Source organism: Leuciscus leuciscus (assembly GCF_965113295.1).
Source record: "Leuciscus leuciscus genome assembly, chromosome: 5".
In the NCBI taxonomy this organism is placed as follows: domain Eukaryota; kingdom Metazoa; phylum Chordata; class Actinopteri; order Cypriniformes; family Leuciscidae; genus Leuciscus; species Leuciscus leuciscus.
In genome coordinates this window covers 50,735,988-50,758,433 of record NC_138729.1, presented here as the reverse complement: position 1 = coordinate 50,758,433, position 22,446 = coordinate 50,735,988, and the positions used below count along the sequence as shown (strand labels likewise).

Sequence of the window (22,446 nt, the reverse complement as noted above, 5' to 3'; positions counted from 1 at the left end):
GACGACGTGTAGCGCGAGACTGAGCGTGGATGATCCTGTGATGATTGGACACTGTAGTCGAGGATCTGCAGTGATTGGTTGATGTCTGTCAGTGTAAACGCATCATCAGTGCAGAGAAAAGCCTCTTATCTCATCCGTGTGTTCAAACCCTCTCTCTGTTTCTGTGTCGACTCCTCATGTCTGAAGGAGAGGGAGTTTTAGGGTTGACCTTTGACCTGTTTCTGTTCAGTTGTCTGTGATCTGACCGTCACTGATCTTGCTGATAATGAACGGTTTCTCTGCTCTCGTCGACACACACACACACACACACACACACACACACACACACGTTCACCAGAGGAAACTCGCTGATAATCGTGTCGTTCTGACATCTGAATGGCCAGAGGACATGTTTAAAGGGATGTTACATGTTTCAACAGTGTTGATATTGTTAATAATCAAATATTCATAAATGGTATATGAATAATACTAAATTAACTCTGGTGTTCAATGCATGTCTTTTTATGACAGTATTAGTTCCTTTAAAGGTGCAGTGTGTGATGCTTAGCGGCATCTAGTGGTGAGGTTACGTATTGCACCCAACAGAAGTTACGGTGGCCGACAGGAAGTGATGTCGTCGTCCGAGACAGCAGAGAGTAGCCAGTTAAGCAGTGAGGTTTCTTTACAAAGATAAATTAAGAAATTAGATTTTCTTAATTATTCAGTAAATATTACTGTTACTTGTTCATCATTGTGTCCGTGTTTTATTGGCTGACTTTAGCTGAAGCTTCTTTGCACGAAGAACAACATAGTGACGAAACGCGTTTGTCCCTTTAGGGCCACCGTAGAAACATGTCGATGTAAGGAGACCCGCGGTGTGTGTAGATAGAAATGCTCATTCTAGGGTAATAAAAACACAACGGTTTGATTATATAAGGGGTTTATACACCACTGAAAACATAGTTATGTATATGATATTGTATTTCTGTCAACAGATCCTCCTGAATATCACACAGTGCACCTTTAACATGTACGAGTTTCATTCCGATCACATAGACGTCCGTGTTTTCTGAAAAACAAGGGATGAGACGAAATGTTGTCGTAATCTACATTATGCTAAATGAAGGTTGAGACTGAAATCCTAATGATGCTTCCCAGAATCCCTTGCACTTAGAGCATCATGTGACCCTGAGATTTTAAGACCTTTTTTTAAAAAACAATTCTGGATCTTTTTGCTCAACTTTAGCAAAGATCTTCTCTCTCTCTCTCTCTCTCTCTCCTCTCTCTCTCTCTCTCTCTCTCTCTCTCTCTCTCTCTCTCTCTCTGTCTCTCTCTCTCTCCTCTCTCTCTCTCTCTCTCTCTCTCTCTCTCTCTCTCTCTCTCTCTCTCTCTCTCTCTCTCTCTCTCTCTGTCTCTCTCTCTCTCTCTCTCTCTTCCATCCTTCCATTTATATCCTCCTCTTTGTTTGCTCGTTTTGCTGAGTCACCTTTTCATCTCCCTCTTTTTTTCCCCCACCCTCTCTTCCTCTTCCTGTCCTCCTCTTCCTCATCCCTGTGTCGGTGTTGTAGATGTATCCTGGTGTGGACAGTGAGATCTCTGTGAGTAATCTGCACCCTCACCCCTGACCCCTGACCTCTGACCTCTCCATCCCTGCATTTCATGTCTTTGTTTCCCCTGTTAATGTTTGTTTTGATGTTTCTCACATTGATGCAGTCTGGATATTAGGATTCGAGCGATACATTATATTATCTCTTATTACGTTATATAATATTATTAACAGGGCAGACTAATTAATATATATATACACAGTAAAAACGGTAATATTGTGAAACATTATTACAATTTACTCTTTTCTATGTGAATATATTTTAAAATGTAATTTATTCCTCTGATTAAAGCTGAATTTTCAGCATCATTCTAATATGCTGATTAATAGCATGTATAATTTATAATTATATTAGTGCTGAGCAACGATTGGTGTACATAATATATATGTGTGTGTACTGTGTATAATTAATTTGTGTATATATAAATACACACTTATGCATGTATATATTTAAGAAAAATGTGTTATAAAATATTTATATATAATATACATTGTATAAATATTTATACAGTATAAACATGCAAATATTTGTTAATTATATACATGCATACGTGTGTATTTATATATACAAAATAATTATACACAGTACACATATTATGTAAACTTTTATTTTCAATGTGATTAATCGTATATATAATATTTAATATAATATATATAATATTATATAATTATTAAGGCTTTAACTTTCGAGTCTATTAATGCCTTTTATATCAGTATAACAGGCATTAATATTAACATTTTTATGACATCTTAAAAAGCTTACACTGTTACATGTTTTATTCTGCATCTGATGGGCAAGAGTTGTTAAAACTGTTACATTGTTGCATGTGTTTGTAGTTTGATGCTCATGATTGGTTGATGCAGTCATGTGAGTGAGTCTTCTTCTCTCTGATTGGCTGATTGTGTGTGTGTGTGCAGGTTCCTCTGAGGCTCATTGAGGGCGTTGAGAGCAGAGACATGTTCCAGCTACACATCATCTGCAAAGACTCTAAAGTAGTGAGGTAATACACACACACACACACACACACACACACACACACACACACACACGGTCTGATAGTCTTTGACTTCCTCCTGTTGTTCACTGCATGTGTCATTGAACTAATTGGCTCTTTTTAATCTGACCTTCATGCTTCATCTCTCCTCTTATCACATTACCACATTTGTGCCATTTAGCGGAAGATTTTCTGTTGATTAGAATAGATCAGATTCCTCACATCAGACTGAAGAGGACATACTCTTATCCACACACACACACACACACACACACACACACACACACACACACACACACACACACACACACACACACACACTCTCTCTCTCTTACACAAACACACACACTCTCACACACACACTTTCATACACTCACACACAACCACACACTCATACACTCTCTCACACACACACACACACACACACGCTCACACACACACTCTTACTCACTCACACATACTCTCTCTCACATACACATACACTCTCACACATACACACACACGCTCTCACACTCATACTCTCTCTCATACACACACACGCTCTCACACTCACACACTCTCCTACACACACACACACTCATACACTATCAAACACTTATAGAAACTCTCTTACAAACACACACACTCTCACACACACGCTTTCATACACTCTCACTTTCATACACTCTCACACACAACCACACACTCATACACTCTCACACACGCTGTCACACACACACTCTTTCTCACACTCACACACTCTCTCATACACACATACTCTCTCACACACATATACACACACACATACTCTCTCTCACACACATACACTCTCACACATACACACGCTCTCACACACATACTCTCTCACACACACACACACTCTCTCATACACACACAAATACTCTCTCTAACACACACTTACACTCTCTCACACATACACAAACACACGCTCTCTCTCACACACACACACACACACACACACACACACACACACACACACACACACACACACACACACACACACACACACACACACACTCTCTCATACACACACATACACTCTCTCTCTCACACACACACACACGCGCTCACACGCTCTCTCACACACACACTCTCTCATACACGCACACATACACTCTCACACACATACACTCTCTCACACATACACTCTCTCACACACGTTCTCACACACACTCTCTCATTCATACACAGCGACCGTAAATGATCGAAGACTCGATTTTCATTTAATTCAACTAGTGTTAACAAACGAGGCCTTACTGTAAAGTGTTATTGTCCCTCTGCACACGTGTGTGTGTCTGTGGGAGGAATCCGCTGTAATCCGTGTTGTTCTGTGTGTCAGGTGTCACTTCTCGACGTTCAAGCAGTGTGAGGAGTGGCTGAAGCGCCTGAACCGAGCGATCACACACCCGGCCCGTCTGGAGGAGCTGTTCGCGCTGGCGTATCACGCCTGGTGTTTAGGAGGAAACACCGATGATGAAGACCAGCACCTGCACCTGTGCAGACCAGGTACACACACCTGTGATGTCCTAGTAGTGTGATCCCAGAGAGACACTCGTACAGGTTTTAGTTTACTATGATAACCCTGAACACACATCCTCATTTCTAGATACTTTATAAAATGCCATTTAACCCAGACCTGCATATCGTTGAGAAACCGTTGCGTTGGTTTCTCTCAGGTGATCTTTCACAGTGAAAGCCACTAACCAGTGGAATGCCCTACCAGAGGACATAAAAGGGTGTAAAACTCAGGGTCTTTTTAAATTTAAGTTAAAATCTTTTTTTAAATCAAACCAACTATGTAACCATTAAGACTGTTGTAGTTAAATTGACTGACTGATTTATTTATTTACAGCCCTTTATGGCCCTGACAGTATGTGTATATGTATTTATTGTATGTGAACATATAGGTATTTTCTGTGTTTTGTAAGTGTTGACCTGCCCGGGGACTACGGACGAAAATTAGCCTTTGGCTAAATCCGGTACAATGCATGAAATGTGAATTTTATGTTAAAAATTGTACATGGTCCCTTTATAAATAAAAAATAATAATAATAATAATGTGTTACAAAAGATTATATTTCAAATAAATGCTGTTCTTTTAAACTTTCTATTCTTCAAAGAATCCAAAAAAAAAAAAAAATGACACAACTGTTTTCAACATTGATAATAATAATGAATTTTTTTTGAGCATCAAATCATCATATGTGACCCTGGACCACATAACCAGTCACATGGGTCAATTTTCTGAAATTGAGATTTATACATCATCTGAAAGCTGAATAAGGCCTCGTTTACCATGCAGGTCTTGATGCCCAATTCTGATTTGTTACCTTTATCAGATTTTTTTGACCGTCCGTTTACACGTTCTTTCAACTGTGACCCATATCCGATTCATGTGTTTACACTTGCCATACTATCTGAAACATCGCGCATGCTTAAAGGGTTGATGCTAGCTCTGCGATATATGCGAAGTTCGCCAAACATCACCATGATTATGAGGCGGAGGAGGACGAAAAGTGCCATCATTGCACATATGCTTCAGTTATTGAGTGTGAGAGATCTCAGGACTGGCGGGAGCAGATTGTGTTTAAATATTGGCTTTAACGAGGAGCCGTGGGTCAGAAATTATGTTGTGTACAATGTGTTGTCAACGTTTGTTCACATTCCTCTCCTACGACAACACAACGTTTCTTCAGGTCATCCGTCCCTTTGCAGAAGCACGTCGGGGTTTCTCTCGTCATTAAACCGCGGAGACGTTGCCTAATGCCTCAGATCCAATCTGCCTGTTTACATCACAGTCGCATTGGCACATATCCGATTTATTTCCACATATGAATGAGGCCTGAAACCGATCTCGAAATATCCGAATGCATGCGTTTTTTTCCTGTTTACACTGTCATAGAACACATCGGATCTGTGTCACATATGAGCAAAAAATCTGAATTGGGTGATATTTCACTGACAGTGTAAACGAGGCCTAAATAAGCTTTCCATTGATGTGTGGTTAGTTAGGATAGGACAATATTTGGCTGAGATTAGAACTATTAGAAAATCTGGAATCTGGTGCAAAAAAAAATCGAAACATTGAGAAAATCTCCTTTAAAGTTGTTCATTTATGTTGGCGATTGTGCTGCATTCACTCACACAAATACATGTTTTATATATTAACGCTAGAAGTACAAAATATCTTCATGGAACATGATCTTTACTTAATATCCTAATGATTTTTGGCATAAAAGAAAAATCGATAATTTACATGCATACAATGTATTGTTGGCTATTGCCTCAAATATACCCGTGCGACATGTGACTGGTGACGTGATCCAGGGTCACATATTAGAATGATTTCTGAAGGATCATGTGTCACTGAAGACTGGAGTAATGATGCTGAAAATTCAGCTTTGATCACAGGATATAAATTACACTTTAATATATATTCACATAGAAAACAGCTGTTTTAAATTGTAATAATATTTCACAATATTACAGTTTTATTTGTATTTTTAATCAAATAAATGCAGCCTTGGTGAGCAGAAGAGACTTCTTTTAAAAACATAAAAAATCTTACCGGTCTACAACTTTTGACCAGTAGTGTATATATACATATAGTTCTTTATATAAAATGTATTATTTCAATGCTGATTCATTTCGGTTCCATAACTAAAGCTCATCAATTATGAAACGTTAAGTTCAGGTAAAAGCAGCTCTATAGAGGACAGTTGTGTTGTTATTTAGCTTGAGTCAGGTTATTGTTGATGCAATGCAGAAGGGCTAACCGTTATTCGACAAGAAGAGGTTTGGTCGACCACGATTTTATTAGTCGGTAAAGGCCCTTGCACACTGAGCCCGAAATTCGCATCCGAAATTTTTGCACTTTAAAAAATAAATACGACCTCATGTTATGTCAATCACGCTTGCCTCTGAAACTTTTGGTCCGTCATAAAAAAATTCGGATCGGGTTCAATTTTTTGCATCCGTAGCAAACATTTTGAATGGTGTTTTGACAATTCAGAGCCAATGAATCACGAATACGAAAAAACGCATCCGAAAATTTGGGACTCAGTGTGCAAGGGCCTTTAGTCCAAAAAAAAAAAAAAACTCTATGATGGATAGATCATTAACGGCAGGAAATCCAATTAATTTGCCTTTTATTCATCGACCTCAAATATAGCTTATCACTTGAAACACGAAAGTAGTAGCAACTTTACAAGTCCGTTCGCTCTAATGCTAACCTAGATCCTAAACATTTGCCTGGTAGTGTATAATAATAATAATAACCCTGACCCGGGCGGTATTCTCATTTCTAGATACTTTATGAAATGCCATGTAATCGTTGAGAACCGTTGTGTGTGTGTCTCAGGTGATCATGTGCGGCACCGGATGGAGGTGGAGGTGAAGCGGATGGGCTTCGACATGCAGAACGCCTGGAGAGTGTCTGACATCAACAGCAACTACAAGTAAGATTGAAGTGTGATTTATGATGGATGGATGGTAACCGTTATGACCAAAATACTATAAACTGTAAATATGTTTCAGTAGTTCTGCGTTATGTGGATATATTTACTAGGGGTGTAACGAGACCCTCATGTCACGATTCCATACATATCACGATACTGAACTCCCGATACTGAACTCCCGATACTGAACTCCCGATACTGAACTCCCGATACTGAACTCCCGATACTGAACTCACGATACTGAACTCACGATACTGAACTCCCGATACTGAACTCCCGATACGATATTATTGCGAGACATATGATAAAAGGTTAACAGAAAATGAACTGTTGATGAAAATGCTAAATTTGATATTACATTGTGTGTGTAAATGAATAGTCTTGGACTTTGTGCTGAAACCCAATACAGGACAATAGAGACACCAGAATAACAATATTCATGATTCTGAAGCTGAAAACAGAATTATTTTAGACAAATATGCTTGATCTCTGTCACTGACTAGATATATTTAATATAATGTTGGCCACTTTTTACACAAATATTCGCCCATTGCATTATTATACATTATATTCAACATTATATATAGTAGTTTAATGTAGTACTGACACTAAAACTCAGTTATACATATTGTTGCATTTTTGTATTGCGATATATTGTGACACGATATATTGTTACACCCCTAATATTTACATAAACGATATAGCAAAATCTCTTTATATCATCACCACAATATATATCGTCATCCCGCCCAGTCCTAGTAACAGTCCTATATTTAGCTTTTTCCCTGGTTCGTCTTTCTTTAGTGTGTAATGTTGATGTTTGCGCATGAAAAAGCTCTGAGTTCTTCTCTATATCAGTGTCAGTGTTTCTGAACTCCCTGAAACGCCTCCATTGTAGTCTTGAGTTTCTTCCGGGAACAAACACGTCACAATATTCCTCATTTAAATAATTAATGCGCAGAATAAAGGGGCGGGGCCTGGTTGAGTTAGTTAGTAGTGTGTTAAACTGGTGGTTATGATAAGGGGCGGGACATTTCCTCAAACACACTCGAAGCGCTCGACCAATCACAACACACTGCTCCAGCCGACCAATCAGAGCACAGTGTGCTTTTCAGAAGGAGGGGCTTCATAGAGACAGGAACTAAACCGAGCGTTACTGACAGACTGGGAAGAGAGGAGCCGCAACAATGGAGAATATGAGGAAAATAATCAACATTCAAGCAGGAAAACCTGTTCTAGTAGAGCCTGAAAACATCATCAACAACACTTTAAATTGTCCTTGATAAGTGAAACCTGTTGAGCAGATTTCAGATTTTGTCATAAAATAACCAGATAGTGTTTTGCTGTGTGAGAAGTGCTGTAGAGATGGATAATTAAAGCGAGCCTGAACCTGCTGCGCCACATGAGTCACGTCAGACACACTCGAGTGTGTGCGTGTGTGTGTGTGTGTGTGTGTGTGTGTGTGTGTGTGTGTGTGTGTGTGTGTGTGTGTGTGTGTATCTGTAAGGTCGGTCATTGAGGACATCAGGAAATAATTGGACTGAGTTTTGTCGTTTGAGGGTGAGACACACAGCGTGAATGAGACCGAGATGAAGCGAGTGTTTGTGTGTGATTGATCTGAACAGCAGAATAAGAGAAAATGACTTTAATCCTCATGTGTGACGATATATTTGATGTTCAAACACTTTCATGTTCGGCGGTTTAATGCACTTCATGGTCAAAAGGTATTAAGTTTGTTTGTTGAATGAATATAAACTGATAGGACAGAATTCAGAATTGTCTCAAAAGACTGTGCATTTGGTCTTGCTGTCAATTATGATGTATTATTATTCAGACAACAGCAATTAGAGAAAATCACTCACTTGAACAATTACAATCATAAGCAATGTTTAGTTAAATACTTTAAAGCTTTTTATGACATTGTTTTAAATTAACTTGGTAATACATAAATACACGTCAAGTCAATTTTTGTTGTATAGCTCTTCACAATACACAATGTTTTAAAACAGCTTTACATGTTTAATATCTGGGTTTGTAAACATGGTCAAATATGGAGAATTACTAGTATGTGATACCAATATAAAACAATAAAATTTTATTGTATTGTTTATTTATTTAATAAATAATATAAAGCATGATTTATTAAAATGATCCTTTAAATTATTTAATGGTTTAAAAATTTTTTTAATAGTTTTATTCAGAAATGTCATTAATGGACATTTTCAAAAATATGTTTGTTTTTTTTAGCAGATGTCACACTGAAATAGCCAATACATCTGCTGCTGTCGCTAATATAATATCATAATTTGTACTGTATTTGTTGTAAGAAATATTAAATTATTGTATATAATTGTCTTTATTTCTTGACTTTTTTGTTGTTGTAATGGTTATAATTAGGGATTCGTCTAAATTTTGGCTGGTGAAAATTATCGACCGAAAATGGCATTATCGATACCGGCCGAAAACATGCCATCCTGCCCCGCCCCTTAAATATTAAATTGATATTTAATATTATTTTAATATAGGCCTTTTTTCTGTCAAATTTTTGTGTTACTTTAAACAAAGGTGTGGTTATTTTATTGCCTTGTATTTTTTATTTTTTTTTAGATTCAGTAAAATAGTTTAATTTAATTAAAAAGTCTAGTAATAATACAATTATACAAAAAACTAATATAAAATAAGAAATGAATGATGATTTTTTGTTAAAGTCATTTTCGGTTTTCGTCCAAGTGCATCCATAATTTTCTGTTTTGGCATTTTTCATTGCGGTGCATCCCTAGTTATGATAATTTCTACTCCTCTGTTTGCCATGATAATAGCCTTTGCTGCTGATATGGTGTGTATTATAAAATTATAATAAATAATGAGTTTTTTCTGTGTAATTGAAATTGTTTCTGACTGTTGATTGTGTTCATGTCTGTCAGTTTCAGTGTCAAACTCTCGTCGTTCTGTCTTGCAGGTTGTGTTCGAGTTACCCTCAGAAACTGCTGGTGCCCGTCTGGATCACAGATAAAGAGCTGGAGAGCGTGGCCTCCTTCAGGTCCTGGAAGAGGATTCCTGTGGTGGTTTACAGGTGAGAGAAGCAGCTCGTCCATGTCCAGTCCTATCGCAGTCGGTTCAGCCTTATATCCAGCCCTTTTTCTGCTGTCAAATTAAAGCAATAGTTCACTTTAAAATGAAAATTACCCCATGATTTCCTCACCCTCGAGCCATCCTAGCAGGGTTCCCACGGGTGCTTGAAATCCTTGAAAGTTTGTGAATCTGAAAAAAAAAGGCCATGGAAAGTTTTGGAAAATAAACACATACAGGTCCTTGAAAGTGCTTGAATTAATTTTGTGCAAAAATCCATTTTATTCCCTCCGGTCGGATGAAAGTGTTATTTCGCCAACACTTCGTGGCCTATGCGCACTAGCTTGCTTGATTTACGTTAGTTACACGCATTTACACGTTATGTTAAGCGTTTCCCGCGTGAGGTACTTTGTGTTGTACGTTGCCATGACGTTCACGCGCGCATGAAAACTACTACGATGGAACCTCAACGTTTGTTGTTGATTACTAGCCTGGAAATCCAGACCTAAATCTAAAAGATTAATGGTCTGGCGTCGACTAATGAAACTCGTCCAGCTCGAGGGGTGGCACCAAGCATGCATTTGAAAATCTCACTGCACGCAATTGGATAACACTATGACCAATCACAACAATAAACCTTATATGCTTAGCTACCAGCGAAGCTAACTGGTAGATTATACTCTCTTACCGTATCCGGTCGGCATAACAGCAAAAACTTCCTTCTTGCAAAGGAACGATTCGAGCGGCGTCTTCTGTTCCTATTTTAGATAAAAAAGCCAAGTCTAACTCGTTCAAACAACTGGTGTTCATCCATAGCCATCTTACAATGTTTACTAATGACTTCGACGTCACAGTGCTGTCGTCATCTCGCCTCTGGCCCGCCTATATCAGATAACCCGATGTGATTGGTGCAGCTCAGATCGAGGGGCATATTTAATGAGCATGTATTTTTCGACACCAGAGTAACTCGCTGAGCAAATTCAACTTGTGCTCTCGCGAGAACTCTGGAATACCAGGGTAGTTGAACACCACAAATATGTCCCCATATTAACCCCCTGAGGTCTACGGTATCGCCGGCGATATCAGCTCACTTTTTTTTTATCAATGTAAAAGAAACTCATAAATACTCTGTTGACTTTGATTTTCCATAGGAGTTTCATACATCAATCGATTCTGTTAAATGTGTATTATTTTTGTGTATACTCACAATAAAAACAAAGTGTTGTGCTTTTTGCCAAATAAAGAAAAATAAACACGAAGCGAGTTCTGCCTTCTCTCTGCCAGTGAAGTCCATTCTGAAACGCGTCCGAAAATGAACAATAACTGAGCGAATACTCAGTCAAACAGGCATACAAAGACACAGGCATGAAGCTTGAATTCTCGTCTTTTAAATGAAGTAATTTATATAAAAAACAAATATCTTCATCTTGTGAAATCTGTATTAAAAGAGAGCGATTCCAGTCGAGCTCATCTCATCTCATTACGTTATAATCGGCCCCGCCCACGGAGAGCGCGCGCTATTCAAACGCAAATGACTGAGACGATCCCATACAAACTGTGAACGCCCACATATCAGCTCGAGAAAACACATCAAGTTTATTCAGATCAGTGTAGTTGTCTACACTGTCTCGCAGCGCTGTGAGGAATAATAATAATGGAAAACTTACCTCAGAAGTGCTGGTATTTCGAGGAGCAACGGATGGAATAATGTAGTAAGTTTTTTTTTTCATTCTCAAGTAAATCGCGTTTCTGTGTGAATGAATGAACGCAGAGATGCGCTGTTTACCACAACTCGCAAAAAGACGGTTTAAATTTGAATTGCGTTTCTGTGTGTGAATAAATGATCTGCTTTTAGCAAACTATTTTGCTATACTGAATTAACATTTATATTCCTTATAATAAAAACGAAAGACCTATGTTACAGACATATGAAAGACAACATTTCGTTGATTAGTTTTGGATAGATTACACATTTTTACTGTAAAATATCTGCCACCTCAAATAAGCTTTTGTTTGCCAATTTTTGCTAATATGTTAAATATAGTATGTTTTGTCAATGTAGGCTATATTCGAAGTTTGAAATATGTATGATAAAATGTATACTTTAGTTTTTACAAAGAAAGATTACACTTCAATTGTTGTTGTAATTGTAACCTTTTTAATAAAAATATATATATTTACAAGGTAGATGTAAACAAATTTTAAAAGGTAAATATAAGCATTTTCTTTAAATAATTTTTATTGTGTTTTATTATTGACAAATTTGGGGAGAGGATACATATTCCAAAACTGAAAATACAGAATGAGAATTAACTGCACAATTAATAGACATGTTTTCCTTGGATATTATACAATTTGCAAGCAAAATTTGTGAAAAAAATAAATAATTGACATGCTTCCAACTGTGAACCAATTTGGTAGAATATATATATATATATATATATATATATATATATATAGTATATATATTGCTCTTGCATTCTTTCTTGTGGCTATAGGTGACACACCTGAATGAATGGCTCATTAAGTATGCGGGCCCCATTGTCTCCTGAGGTGTGAACCACTACATATGCATGATGCTGTTGAATGGTTGACGCCCCTTGCGCATATTGCCTTTACAAACAAAAAGTGTTTTACAAGATTTAAATCAATGTATTGTGTTATGTGAATGATAAGGGCAGGATGATTTTCACATCATTTTGAAGAAAAAACTCTAGGCAAAGACATCAATTAGTCAAAAGTCTTATTGACACGTATTTAGTATGTGTTTTGTGGCCTTATTTCAGAAACTTTAGTTTTTTCAATAACCATGCATAAACATTATTCTCTCAAAAATACAAACATGTACATGCATGTTGCTCACATATTATGGTAGCCCTGTTTGTGCTAAATAGAGTGTAATTATACCTTTGCCATTAATATGTTTATAAGCAACTGAAAAAAGCACAAATGTCAGGGCATGTCAGAACATCTCAAGGACCCCAAAAACCCCTCAGACCTCAGAGGGTTAAGTCCTTGAATTTGAGGGTATTGGACCTGGAAAGTTCTTGAAAGGTTCTTGAATTTGAAGTTAACCAAGGTGTGGGAACCCTGTCCTAGGTGTATGACTTTCTTCTTTCAGACGAATACAATCAGAGTTATATTAATAAACACCCTGATGCTTCCGAGATTTATAATGGCAGTGGATTGCAACCATCATATTGAAGCTCAAAAAGTGCATCTATCCATCATAAACGAACTCCACACGGCTCCAGGGAGGTTAATGAAGGCCTTCTGAAGCGAAGCGATGCGTGTGTGTAAGAAAAATATTCATATTTAAAACTTGTGTGAGTAATGCGACGTACTGCTGATTTCTGTCAGGACCACTATCGTCAAATACGATTGACAATTAGCATAGAGTTAGGATTGGCGGTATGGTTCTGTTCTGGGCGAGAACTCCCTGCGCATCCGTGCAGTCTAGCAGCAATAACCCCCCCTTAGGGTAAACAGAACAGAACCAACATGAATGTATGCAGATATCATTAATTCAAGATTTTAAGGTACAACATAATCCCCCTGATTCAAGGGGAATCAGAAGGCCAAATCCTGACTGACAGGTGGAGCTGGGGAGGGAGGAGGGTAATTATCTCCTGAGAAACGCGATAGCTGCTGATAATACTGAAGGAGCTTATATATGTATACAGTGATAGGCGTCGTATTCCTATAGGTAGACGTGGATCAGCTGAGAGTCACTGATGCGAGTTTGATCTTTACGCCATGCCATGACGCGCTACGCTACTTCTGACGTCACTAGTTGCGCTTCAGGCGTAAGTGGAATCCGAATGTTCGTTTGGCCGGAAGCTAGAATTTTACTTTGTAACGTGTTAAATATGATTTTTTTTTCTTACACAAACTCATCGCTTTGCTTTAGAAGGCCTTTATTAGCCGTGTGGAGATCGTTTATGATGGATAGATGCACTTTTTTGAGCTTCAATCTGATGGTTGAAAAAAGAATGTCATATACACCTAGGATGACTTCAGGGAGAGTAAATCATGGGTTTAATTTTAATTTTTGGGTGAACTATCCCTTTAAGAATGCGCCCCTGCCGGGTGACTGATGTCCTCTGATTGGCTCTGTCCGTCAGGCACCAGCGTAACGGGGCGGTCATCGCGCGCTGCAGTCAGCCGGAGATCAGCTGGTGGGGTTGGAGGAACACTGAGGACGAGTATCTGGTGACGTCGATAGCGAAGGCCTGTCAGCTGGACGCCGGGCCACAGATCTGCAGGAGCAGGGGAGACGGACCCGACTCGTGCGACAGTGACTTCGGTGAGACGCTGACAACACACTGAACGTTTTTTCAGATATTCTCTTTAATGCAGTGTGTAATACGGCTGTTTGTGAATGTAAACGCTCTGCAAAGTTTCAAAGATCAAACCATAAATCAAGTTATTGTCTCCCAAACTGAACTGCTGAAACGAGTCGTCAGTAATTCCAGTCTTATTTCCTGCACGAACCTACGTAAGAAATTTGCATAATGCCAGCCTGTGGTTTTCATTGGCTGAACAGCGTCTCTTTGCTCCGCCCTCAAACACTGTAGTTGTATCTGAGACTGGAAGAGTTTGGTTCGTGTTGTTCATGTCGAGAAGACCAAAGCAAATCCCCTTTGAGATTAATACGGTAAAACCCATGCCATCGTTACTGTACGTATCACTGTGTATCAAGAGCTGAGGAACAAGCTGATGTTCAGATATGCTAATGACCATTTGGTTTCTGACCAATCACAACAGACTGGGCCGTCTGACCAATCAGAGCAGAGCAGGCTGTCTGAAAGGCGGAGTTTAGAGACGCCGAATCCTTTATCGAACCGTTTCAGACACTGAAAAAAAAAAATAGAGATTTAAAATGTTTTTTGAATCGCAATCCGATCCTTTAATGACTTTTATTATTAATTAGAGAGTTTACAAACTAATTAATTTGTGCATTATTAAATTACTTGTGTAATTAGAATGATATATTAGGAAAATAAAAGTATATTGAAAGTTATGGTAACTCTTTACAATACGTAACATTTAGTTAACGCGAAATAACAATGAAAAATACTTTTACAGCTTGTGTTAATCTTAGTTAATGTTACTCTCAACATTTACTAATACATTTTAAGATCAAACGTTCAGATTTCTGTTTATTGTATGTAATTGGTTGGGGTTTTATTAATTGGGGTATTAATATTGCGGAATTTTAATTGTGGCGAGTGAGTCTGTGAACTAGTTATTCCGTGCATTAGAAATGCATAAAGCCTGTAAGTACAAACATGTTTTGTTTTCCAAAGAGTTTTCCAAATAATCGTCTTTTAGACCATTGAATCCTTCCTCTGTCAGATAATTACTGTATATGTTTTGGGGGGGAAATGTCATTAGTAATTAGTTTCTGTCTTAAAATGCGTTCTCACCCTCGTTCTTTCCCACAAATGAAGAGCGTAAACGCGTCTAGAGACAATTAAGTGTGTTGGACTGCAGATGAACGGCTCGCGCCAGCCTGATTGCTAAGAATCATGGGTTTTGCCATGGGAAAACTTTTCAATTACGGACGTTTCCTCTCTGACACTGCCAATGTGTGCTGGGAATGAGGCGGGCCGAGGTGCCACGGACTCGACTGCAGGAGCGCCTGGAAATGAGTTTGCAGGCTGTTGTCTGAGAGGGAATTTGGCAGGAGGGTTTTTTTGCGCAGTTGAAGAGTAAACGCGCTCTAATTACGGTCGTGACCGCACCATCTAATGAGTCGAGAGCCGATGCCAACATCCTCACAATCAGACGCTTCGCGAACGGATGAAACGCTCTGCGGAAATGCGGTAGACAATGTCAGGTTGGTTGTAATGCAGATGGTGCATTATTTTGCAAGACCAGAGATTGTTTCTATTCTCAATCTCCCAAACGGCCGCGGTGTAAGTGAAGTGTCGTGATGATTCACTTTTCTTGAAGACTTTACCTACAGTAACTGAACTTAAAGGGGTGGTTGATTTATGATTTCACTTGTCTAACTTTAGTTAGTGTGTAATGTTGCTGTTTGAGCATAAACAACATCTGCAAAGTTACGACGCTCAAAGTTCAAAGCAAAGGGAGATATTTGCTTTTAAAGAAATAGCTTTTTAAGGACTACAACAAACGGCTGGTAGAGACTACACCACATTCCTCCCGGGTTAGTGACATCACCAACCCTAGAATTGACATAAACCCCGCCCCCTGAACACGATTTATAGATTATCAAGACAGAATATGCTAATCAATGACTAGAAGATAACTACACATCAGCTTCATAAATTCATCAACTAACCATTCAGAAATGTCCTGTTGCTTCTACATGTTGTCACTTCTTCTTGAGTCTCTCCATCATTGTCTGACTCCGGTTTGAACATAAAAGGCTAAAAGTTTTTGAAATTTTCAGTGCATGTGTGTGTGAGGTAAAATAACACGAGCTCTTGAAGCTCCGCCCCCTGTGCCGGGAGCAGCAGCTCATTTGCATTTAAAGGGATAGACACAAAAACTGTGTTTTTGCTCACCCTCAAAAAGTGACACTTTTAACATGCTATATAAAAAATCTGTGGGGTATTTTGAGCTAAAACTTCACATACACACTCTGGGGACATCAGAGACTTATTTTACATCTTGTGAAAAGGGCATTATACCACCCCTTTAAATCTGGCAAATTTACATTTCAACTAGTTGTTTTGATTCCCTTGTCACCCCTGTCCTTTTTAAAAGTGTCTTAGAAGTGTAAAATCTTTGATTTGTAAGCGTGAATGAGTGTCCTGCTACATGGAGATGAAACACACATTTTGAGGTTGCTTTTTATTTTACAGTACATGTACTTACAGTAAACTTACCTAAGAAAGTACTGGGTAATATAAGGTAACAATATGGGTTAAGGTTAGGTTTGGGGGTAGGTTCAGGGTTACTACCTAGTTATTACCCGTGTGTGTGTGTGTGTGTGTGTGTGTGTGTGTGTGTGTGTGTGTGTGTGTGTGTGTGTGTGTGTGTGTGTGTGTGTGTGTGTGTGTGTGTGTGTGTGTGTGTGTGTGTGTGTGTGTGTGTGTGTGTGTGTGTGTGTGTGTGTGTGTGTGTGTGTGTGTGAAATAAAGCGCTACCCATTTTGCACCATGTTTTTGTAAGGCTCTGGCAGTAGTGCATGACACAACGAAAATTTCAATAAGCAAATATAGGTTGACAACACTGCAGAATCAAGACACAACACAATGGAAACACAGCAAAATACCACGGAAATGCTCTCGTTCTTTTCTCTGCCACTATAGAGATTGCGTCAAAGCTATTACTAGAGGTAATGGTCTAACGAAATCCAAATTTTGGATTTTTTTTTTTTTTTTTTTTACTTTAGTACCAAACTTTTTTTATAACCCCCTTTTTATTGGTTTTGAAATTATTTATATATTTTATTTATATAGCGATGTGAATTTAAAGTGTTATTTAAAAAGAATGGTGCACTAAAAGCTTTTTAATTTTGTTAGACCATTATTACCTACAGTATAGCACAAACTTTAGCTTAAAAGCTTTGTTGAAAAGTTGCAAAGTAAAAAAGCATTGGTATGGTAAAAATGGTAACAAATGTGGATTTCTTTAGTCCATTGCACCTAGTATGAAGCCTGCACGTTAACTTTAACACACGCTCTATGGTGGCTGAGTAACGGCTCAGTGAAATGGGCTGATTGGCTGTATTGACCCATATGGGAAATTCAAGAGTTCATAAAAATATTTAGTTACAATAAAAACTGCAAAATTATGATTTTTGCTAGATCATTAGACCCTGTATTAAACCCCTTTGCTCATTCAACTGTAACAGGGCTAAATTAATAAAAGAGAAGTGCCGCATGATTAAAGAGGAGCTTCACGCATCAACAAGTAGCAGATGAATAAGTATTTTGATGCAGCTTCATCACAAGTCGGTTATATTGCAAGGGTTTCGGGTTTCATGCAATGTGAGAAATTATGTACATCCGAGTGAATGAGACAGTTCTGATCCATAGCCATTTACCAAGGCACTTACATTACGCAAACAAACAACTCATTCACCTCTGCTCTAGCTTATTTAATCATCTATTTTTGTTATACTGAAGCTGGCATCGTGAACTGTAAATATTGTTTGCTCTAGGACAAATTGCCTGTGATTTTTCCACAACCTCAAGTCGCTTTGGATAAAAGCTTCTGCTTAATGTGATGCACAGGCTTTACGTGCCGTGCATTTGCTGCATTACTCTTTGAAAACCATTCATATTCCATGTTATCTATTTATTTATTGTATTGTGCACAGAGGGGAGGTTTGGATGAACAAGTTACTTATCTTCAATGTAAAATGTAATTTATTCATTTGTTAATTAATTGCATGGTGGTTCAGTTCCAAGAATCATTTATCCTGAGTCGCATTGCTTTATGCGATCACTCTTTTTAATTGGATGTTCCAGTGTTTTTGCTGAGTCGAGACTCATCTCCGGGCTCTTCCGGTCGAGCTTTGCCTGGCCTCCGTAAAGTGTCTTTCATCTTTAATGCTTCTAAGTGAATTGGCTGTCATGTGCTGGAAGAATCAGTGCTGTCGTGATGCCAGAAGTTTCTCAGCATTGATTTTTCCAGCGGGACAGACTGAAGAATTATATCTGCACTTGTGTCGCATTAAAACGAGTCTTATGGGCCGGCTTACTCTTATTCGCCTGCTGTGTTCACCTCTCTGCCATACTGAAACTTATTTCTGCGGGGTGTTGTAAAAATGTCACGAGTATAGTCATAATTGTGTCCTATCATAATCATAAAAGTCTCTCCAAATGAGTGGTTCACTTCACTTTCATTAACATCTGTTTAGACACTTTGACAGTGATTTGAGTTGAATGGTTTATTGCATACTGTTTCACACACTGTTTTTGATTAGTGTAATATTTGCATTTTTTACCAGTTCTAACAATTGTGTCCGTGTTGTCTTATGTCAAATACTTTCACAATTATAGACTGTTACCAACAACAAAAGCTATCTTTATATACGGCAAAGGCTGACGTGTGTTTGTTTTATTTACTGTTTAATGCTGCTCATATGAACAGTTGTTTTTTTGGCAACTAACATTAACAGATTATCATGATTAATTACCATTCCGGCTAACAATGACACAGGCAATTAATTTAACCCATATTTGTGTGTTAGATTACACAATTCAGTTTTTTGTTGAGTTAATGATAAAACAAGTCTTATTTACTTTATTGGAAAACATTTTTAAACATTTTCCAGTTTTTTTTTTCCTGAATTTTGAGTTATCAGCAGCCAAAAATGAGCCCATGTCTATATGAAATCCCAAATTGATTATATTAATTGTGATTCAAATGTACTTTTCCGAGCACTAATTGTTTGTTGAGCTCCAAATATGGAGATCAGTACATTTGTATATGCCAACAATGGTAGAAATGTAGTTAATTTAAAAATTCATTACGTTACCCAGGAATGACATTTTCATGGGGAAAAAGATCTGATTCACCAAAAAAATGGTTAATTACATTCTTGAAATGTGTAAATATCATTGCATTACATACACAACACTCTAAGTATAGAAAGTCCTACAATTTAAATTTTTTGCCAGTTTTATTTTTCTTCACATTTTAAATCCTTAACCGTCATTCACCCGAATACAGTAACAAATGTATTGCTTGTCGTTAGTTAATGTTAATAACACATTCACTAATGGGACCTTATTGTGAAGTGATACATATATTTTTTTGTCCCTTTATCTTCGATTTGGGGGATATTTTTGTTCATTTTGATGCCATTTTTTGCCCCTAACCCTGTTAAAATCTGCCCCCTGTATGCCGTTCATGCAGTGTAGTGTGTAGTAGGCAGTGTGTCAGTATTTCTTTCTAATCTCATCCACTCTGTCTTGTCCTCAGACTCGTCTCTGACGGGATGTCCCGTTCCTGACGCCAGCGCCGCGGCCCAGAAGTTGCTGATTCTCGATGCCCGTTCATACACCGCCGCTGTGGCGAACCGTGCCAAAGGAGGAGGCTGCGAGTGTGAAGGTCAGTGCTGGGATGGGCATTTTTCTACATTTTGTATTAGAATATTCAGGCTCATAAAAATCTAATATTTGTTTATTTAAAGGATTAGTTCACCTTCAAAAAAAAAATGTTTGCTGATAATTTCCTCACCCCGACGTCATCCAAGATATCCATGTCTTTCTTTCTTCAGTCGAAAAGAAATGAAGGTTTTTGAGGAAAACATTCCAGGATTTTTCTACACAGAATGGACTTCAATGGCAACCAACTATTCCAATGTTCAAAGAACTCTCAGTGCAGTCTCAATGCAGCTTCAAAGTCTCGACACGATCCCGGTCGAGAAATAAGGGTCTTATCTAGCGAAACGATCGGCCATTTTCTAAAAAGCAAAATATATATATATACTTTTTAACCACAAATGCCTGTCTTGTACCATCTCTGAGATGCGCCACGTATTGCGTCATCACGTTGGAAACATTTGGACATTTGAACCTTCTTTGAACATTGGAATAGTTGGTTGCCATTGAAGTCCATTCTGTGTAGAAAAATCCTGGAACTTTTTCCTCAAAAACCTTCATTTCTTTTCGACTGAAGAAAGAAAGACATGGATATCTTGGATGACATCGGGGTGAGTAAATTATCAGCAAAAATGTTTTTGAAAGTGAACTAATCCTTTAAATGACGTTTAACGAAAACGTTAATTTTTTTAAACTTTTTTGTCACCATTTCTGAAAAAATTGTATAATCGAGTAAAAATTCGAATAACACTTACAGATCGAAAATTCTAATATACGCGCACACCCCTAGTCAGTGCGCGTCAACTCATGATAGTCTCTTGACATTGGTGGACATCACTAGCTGTTTCTATCCACCTATTTTTAATGTGCATTTTAGGATATCGCATAATGCTGCGTTCACACCAAACGCGAATCTGCGTCAAAATTCGCGCCTGCCGCGTCTAGTTATACGCGTGACCACTTTGTGTGCATTCGCGCGTCAAGAGTGAAATTGACGCGCGTAAAATCAAAAGTTTGAAGCGAAATTTACGCGCGTCAAAGGCGAAGTCAGGGGGCGAAAGTTTCTAAGCTGTTGGCGGCCATCTTTTTTAGATGTTTATCGAGCATTAGCAATAGCATTAATCGAGAGAGTCACCGCTCTTATATGATCTGAAGAGCAGAAACAGCTGCGTAGGGGACATCGTCGCTGTACTCGGGTCCACCAAAACCTCCGGAGGGTTTCAGGAGTTTCACAATTTGCTCCAGGAGGTAGGTTTGGTGGACCTAACGGTGAGGACGCTGACGAGGACAGCGTAGGCCGTATAAAGCCTCGGCCTCGAGTGGTCGCTGCCTGACGAGCCCGCGCTGTAAAGCCCGGCGCGAGGTTCACCCTCTCCCGCACCATCTGTCATTTATTTTTGTTTTGATAATAAATGGAGGCAGCCTCCAAAAGTGAAACCTGTCCTGTTATTTTTTTTGAAAAGTTTTTATACACTTAATTGTGTTTGGTGTCTTTACATTAGATTAATAAAGTTTCATATAGGCTAATCTAGAATATGGAATAAATAGCATTCAATACAAATGAGTTGGCTATCTCTCATATTGAAATCGAGTTTTTATGTGAAAGATTTGCTTTTTTGTGCATTTTAGTCATATTACAAAATAATTGATTGAGGCCAAACATAAAATAACATTAAACTGTCACTTCACCACGTGACAGCAGCAAGCAGGCAGGCTCCTGATTGGTTAACGCGGCGCGAATTGACGCAGAAGTTCAGATTTTTCAACTCGGGCGGCAGACGCGAATTCGCGTCAAACGCGTGATGCACAAAAAGCACAATTCGCGCTTAACGCGCGAAACGCGCCAGACGCTCAATTCGCGTCTAGTTCGCGCGAATGAGGCGAATTCGCGTCTACCGCGCCGCGCTAAACGCCTCATTCGCGCCGCAAGACCTCCAGACGCGCGTAAACGCGTCTTACCATTGACTTAACACTGAAATCACTCGCGCCAGACGCATATTCGCGTTTGGTGTGAACGCAGCATAAGAAGTGCTGGATGAATTCTAAAAATGTGCATAAAAAAACGTATGCGCTCAATTTTAAGCGGATAACATTTTTTATTCGATAAGAAGACATGCACATAAACAACGATGGAAACACATTTACTGAATAAATCCCTCGATGCGCAAACAAATAACTCAAGTGACTTTGCCTCAACTGAGGCTGTGATTGGCTAACTGGACTAACCAGCGGACCAATCGCATCGCAGCATCTCAGATGTTGGTTTGGTGTTTCTGAAACGCCGGAGTCAAAGTCTGTCATCAGAATGA

The 22,446-nt window shown here is 38.6% G+C and overlaps 1 protein-coding gene and 2 long non-coding RNA genes across 6 annotated transcripts in view; 1 reads left to right on the top strand and 2 right to left on the bottom strand.

The window, feature by feature from the left end:
- LOC309499862 overlaps positions 1–6,931 on the bottom strand; it is a 39,441-nt gene extending 32,510 nt beyond the window's left edge. Inside the window, exon 1 of the long non-coding RNA XR_014206374.1 lies at positions 5,750–6,931. This is a non-coding gene — a long non-coding RNA (uncharacterized lncRNA). The remainder of the gene's footprint in view (positions 1–5,749) is intronic.
- LOC309499849 overlaps positions 1–17,648 on the bottom strand; it is a 61,874-nt gene extending 44,226 nt beyond the window's left edge. Inside the window, exon 1 of the long non-coding RNA XR_014206362.1 lies at positions 16,728–17,648. This is a non-coding gene — a long non-coding RNA (uncharacterized lncRNA). The remainder of the gene's footprint in view (positions 1–16,727) is intronic.
- Positions 1–22,446, top strand: part of mtmr4 (myotubularin related protein 4) — a 100,306-nt gene that overhangs the window by 61,951 nt on the left and 15,909 nt on the right. For 3 of the 4 annotated variants that reach the window (XM_082171212.1, XM_082171213.1, XM_082171210.1), the window contains 7 exons: positions 1,548–1,577; positions 2,504–2,586; positions 3,920–4,086; positions 6,941–7,037; positions 9,997–10,110; positions 14,231–14,412; positions 20,016–20,144. In XM_082171212.1, the coding sequence (XP_082027338.1) occupies positions 1,548–1,577; positions 2,504–2,586; positions 3,920–4,086; positions 6,941–7,037; positions 9,997–10,110; positions 14,231–14,412; positions 20,016–20,144 (802 nt within the window). The remainder of the gene's footprint in view (positions 1–1,547; positions 1,578–2,503; positions 2,587–3,919; positions 4,087–6,940; positions 7,038–9,996; positions 10,111–14,230; positions 14,413–20,015; positions 20,145–22,446) is intronic. The other variant, XM_082171211.1, reaches the window with a different exon arrangement.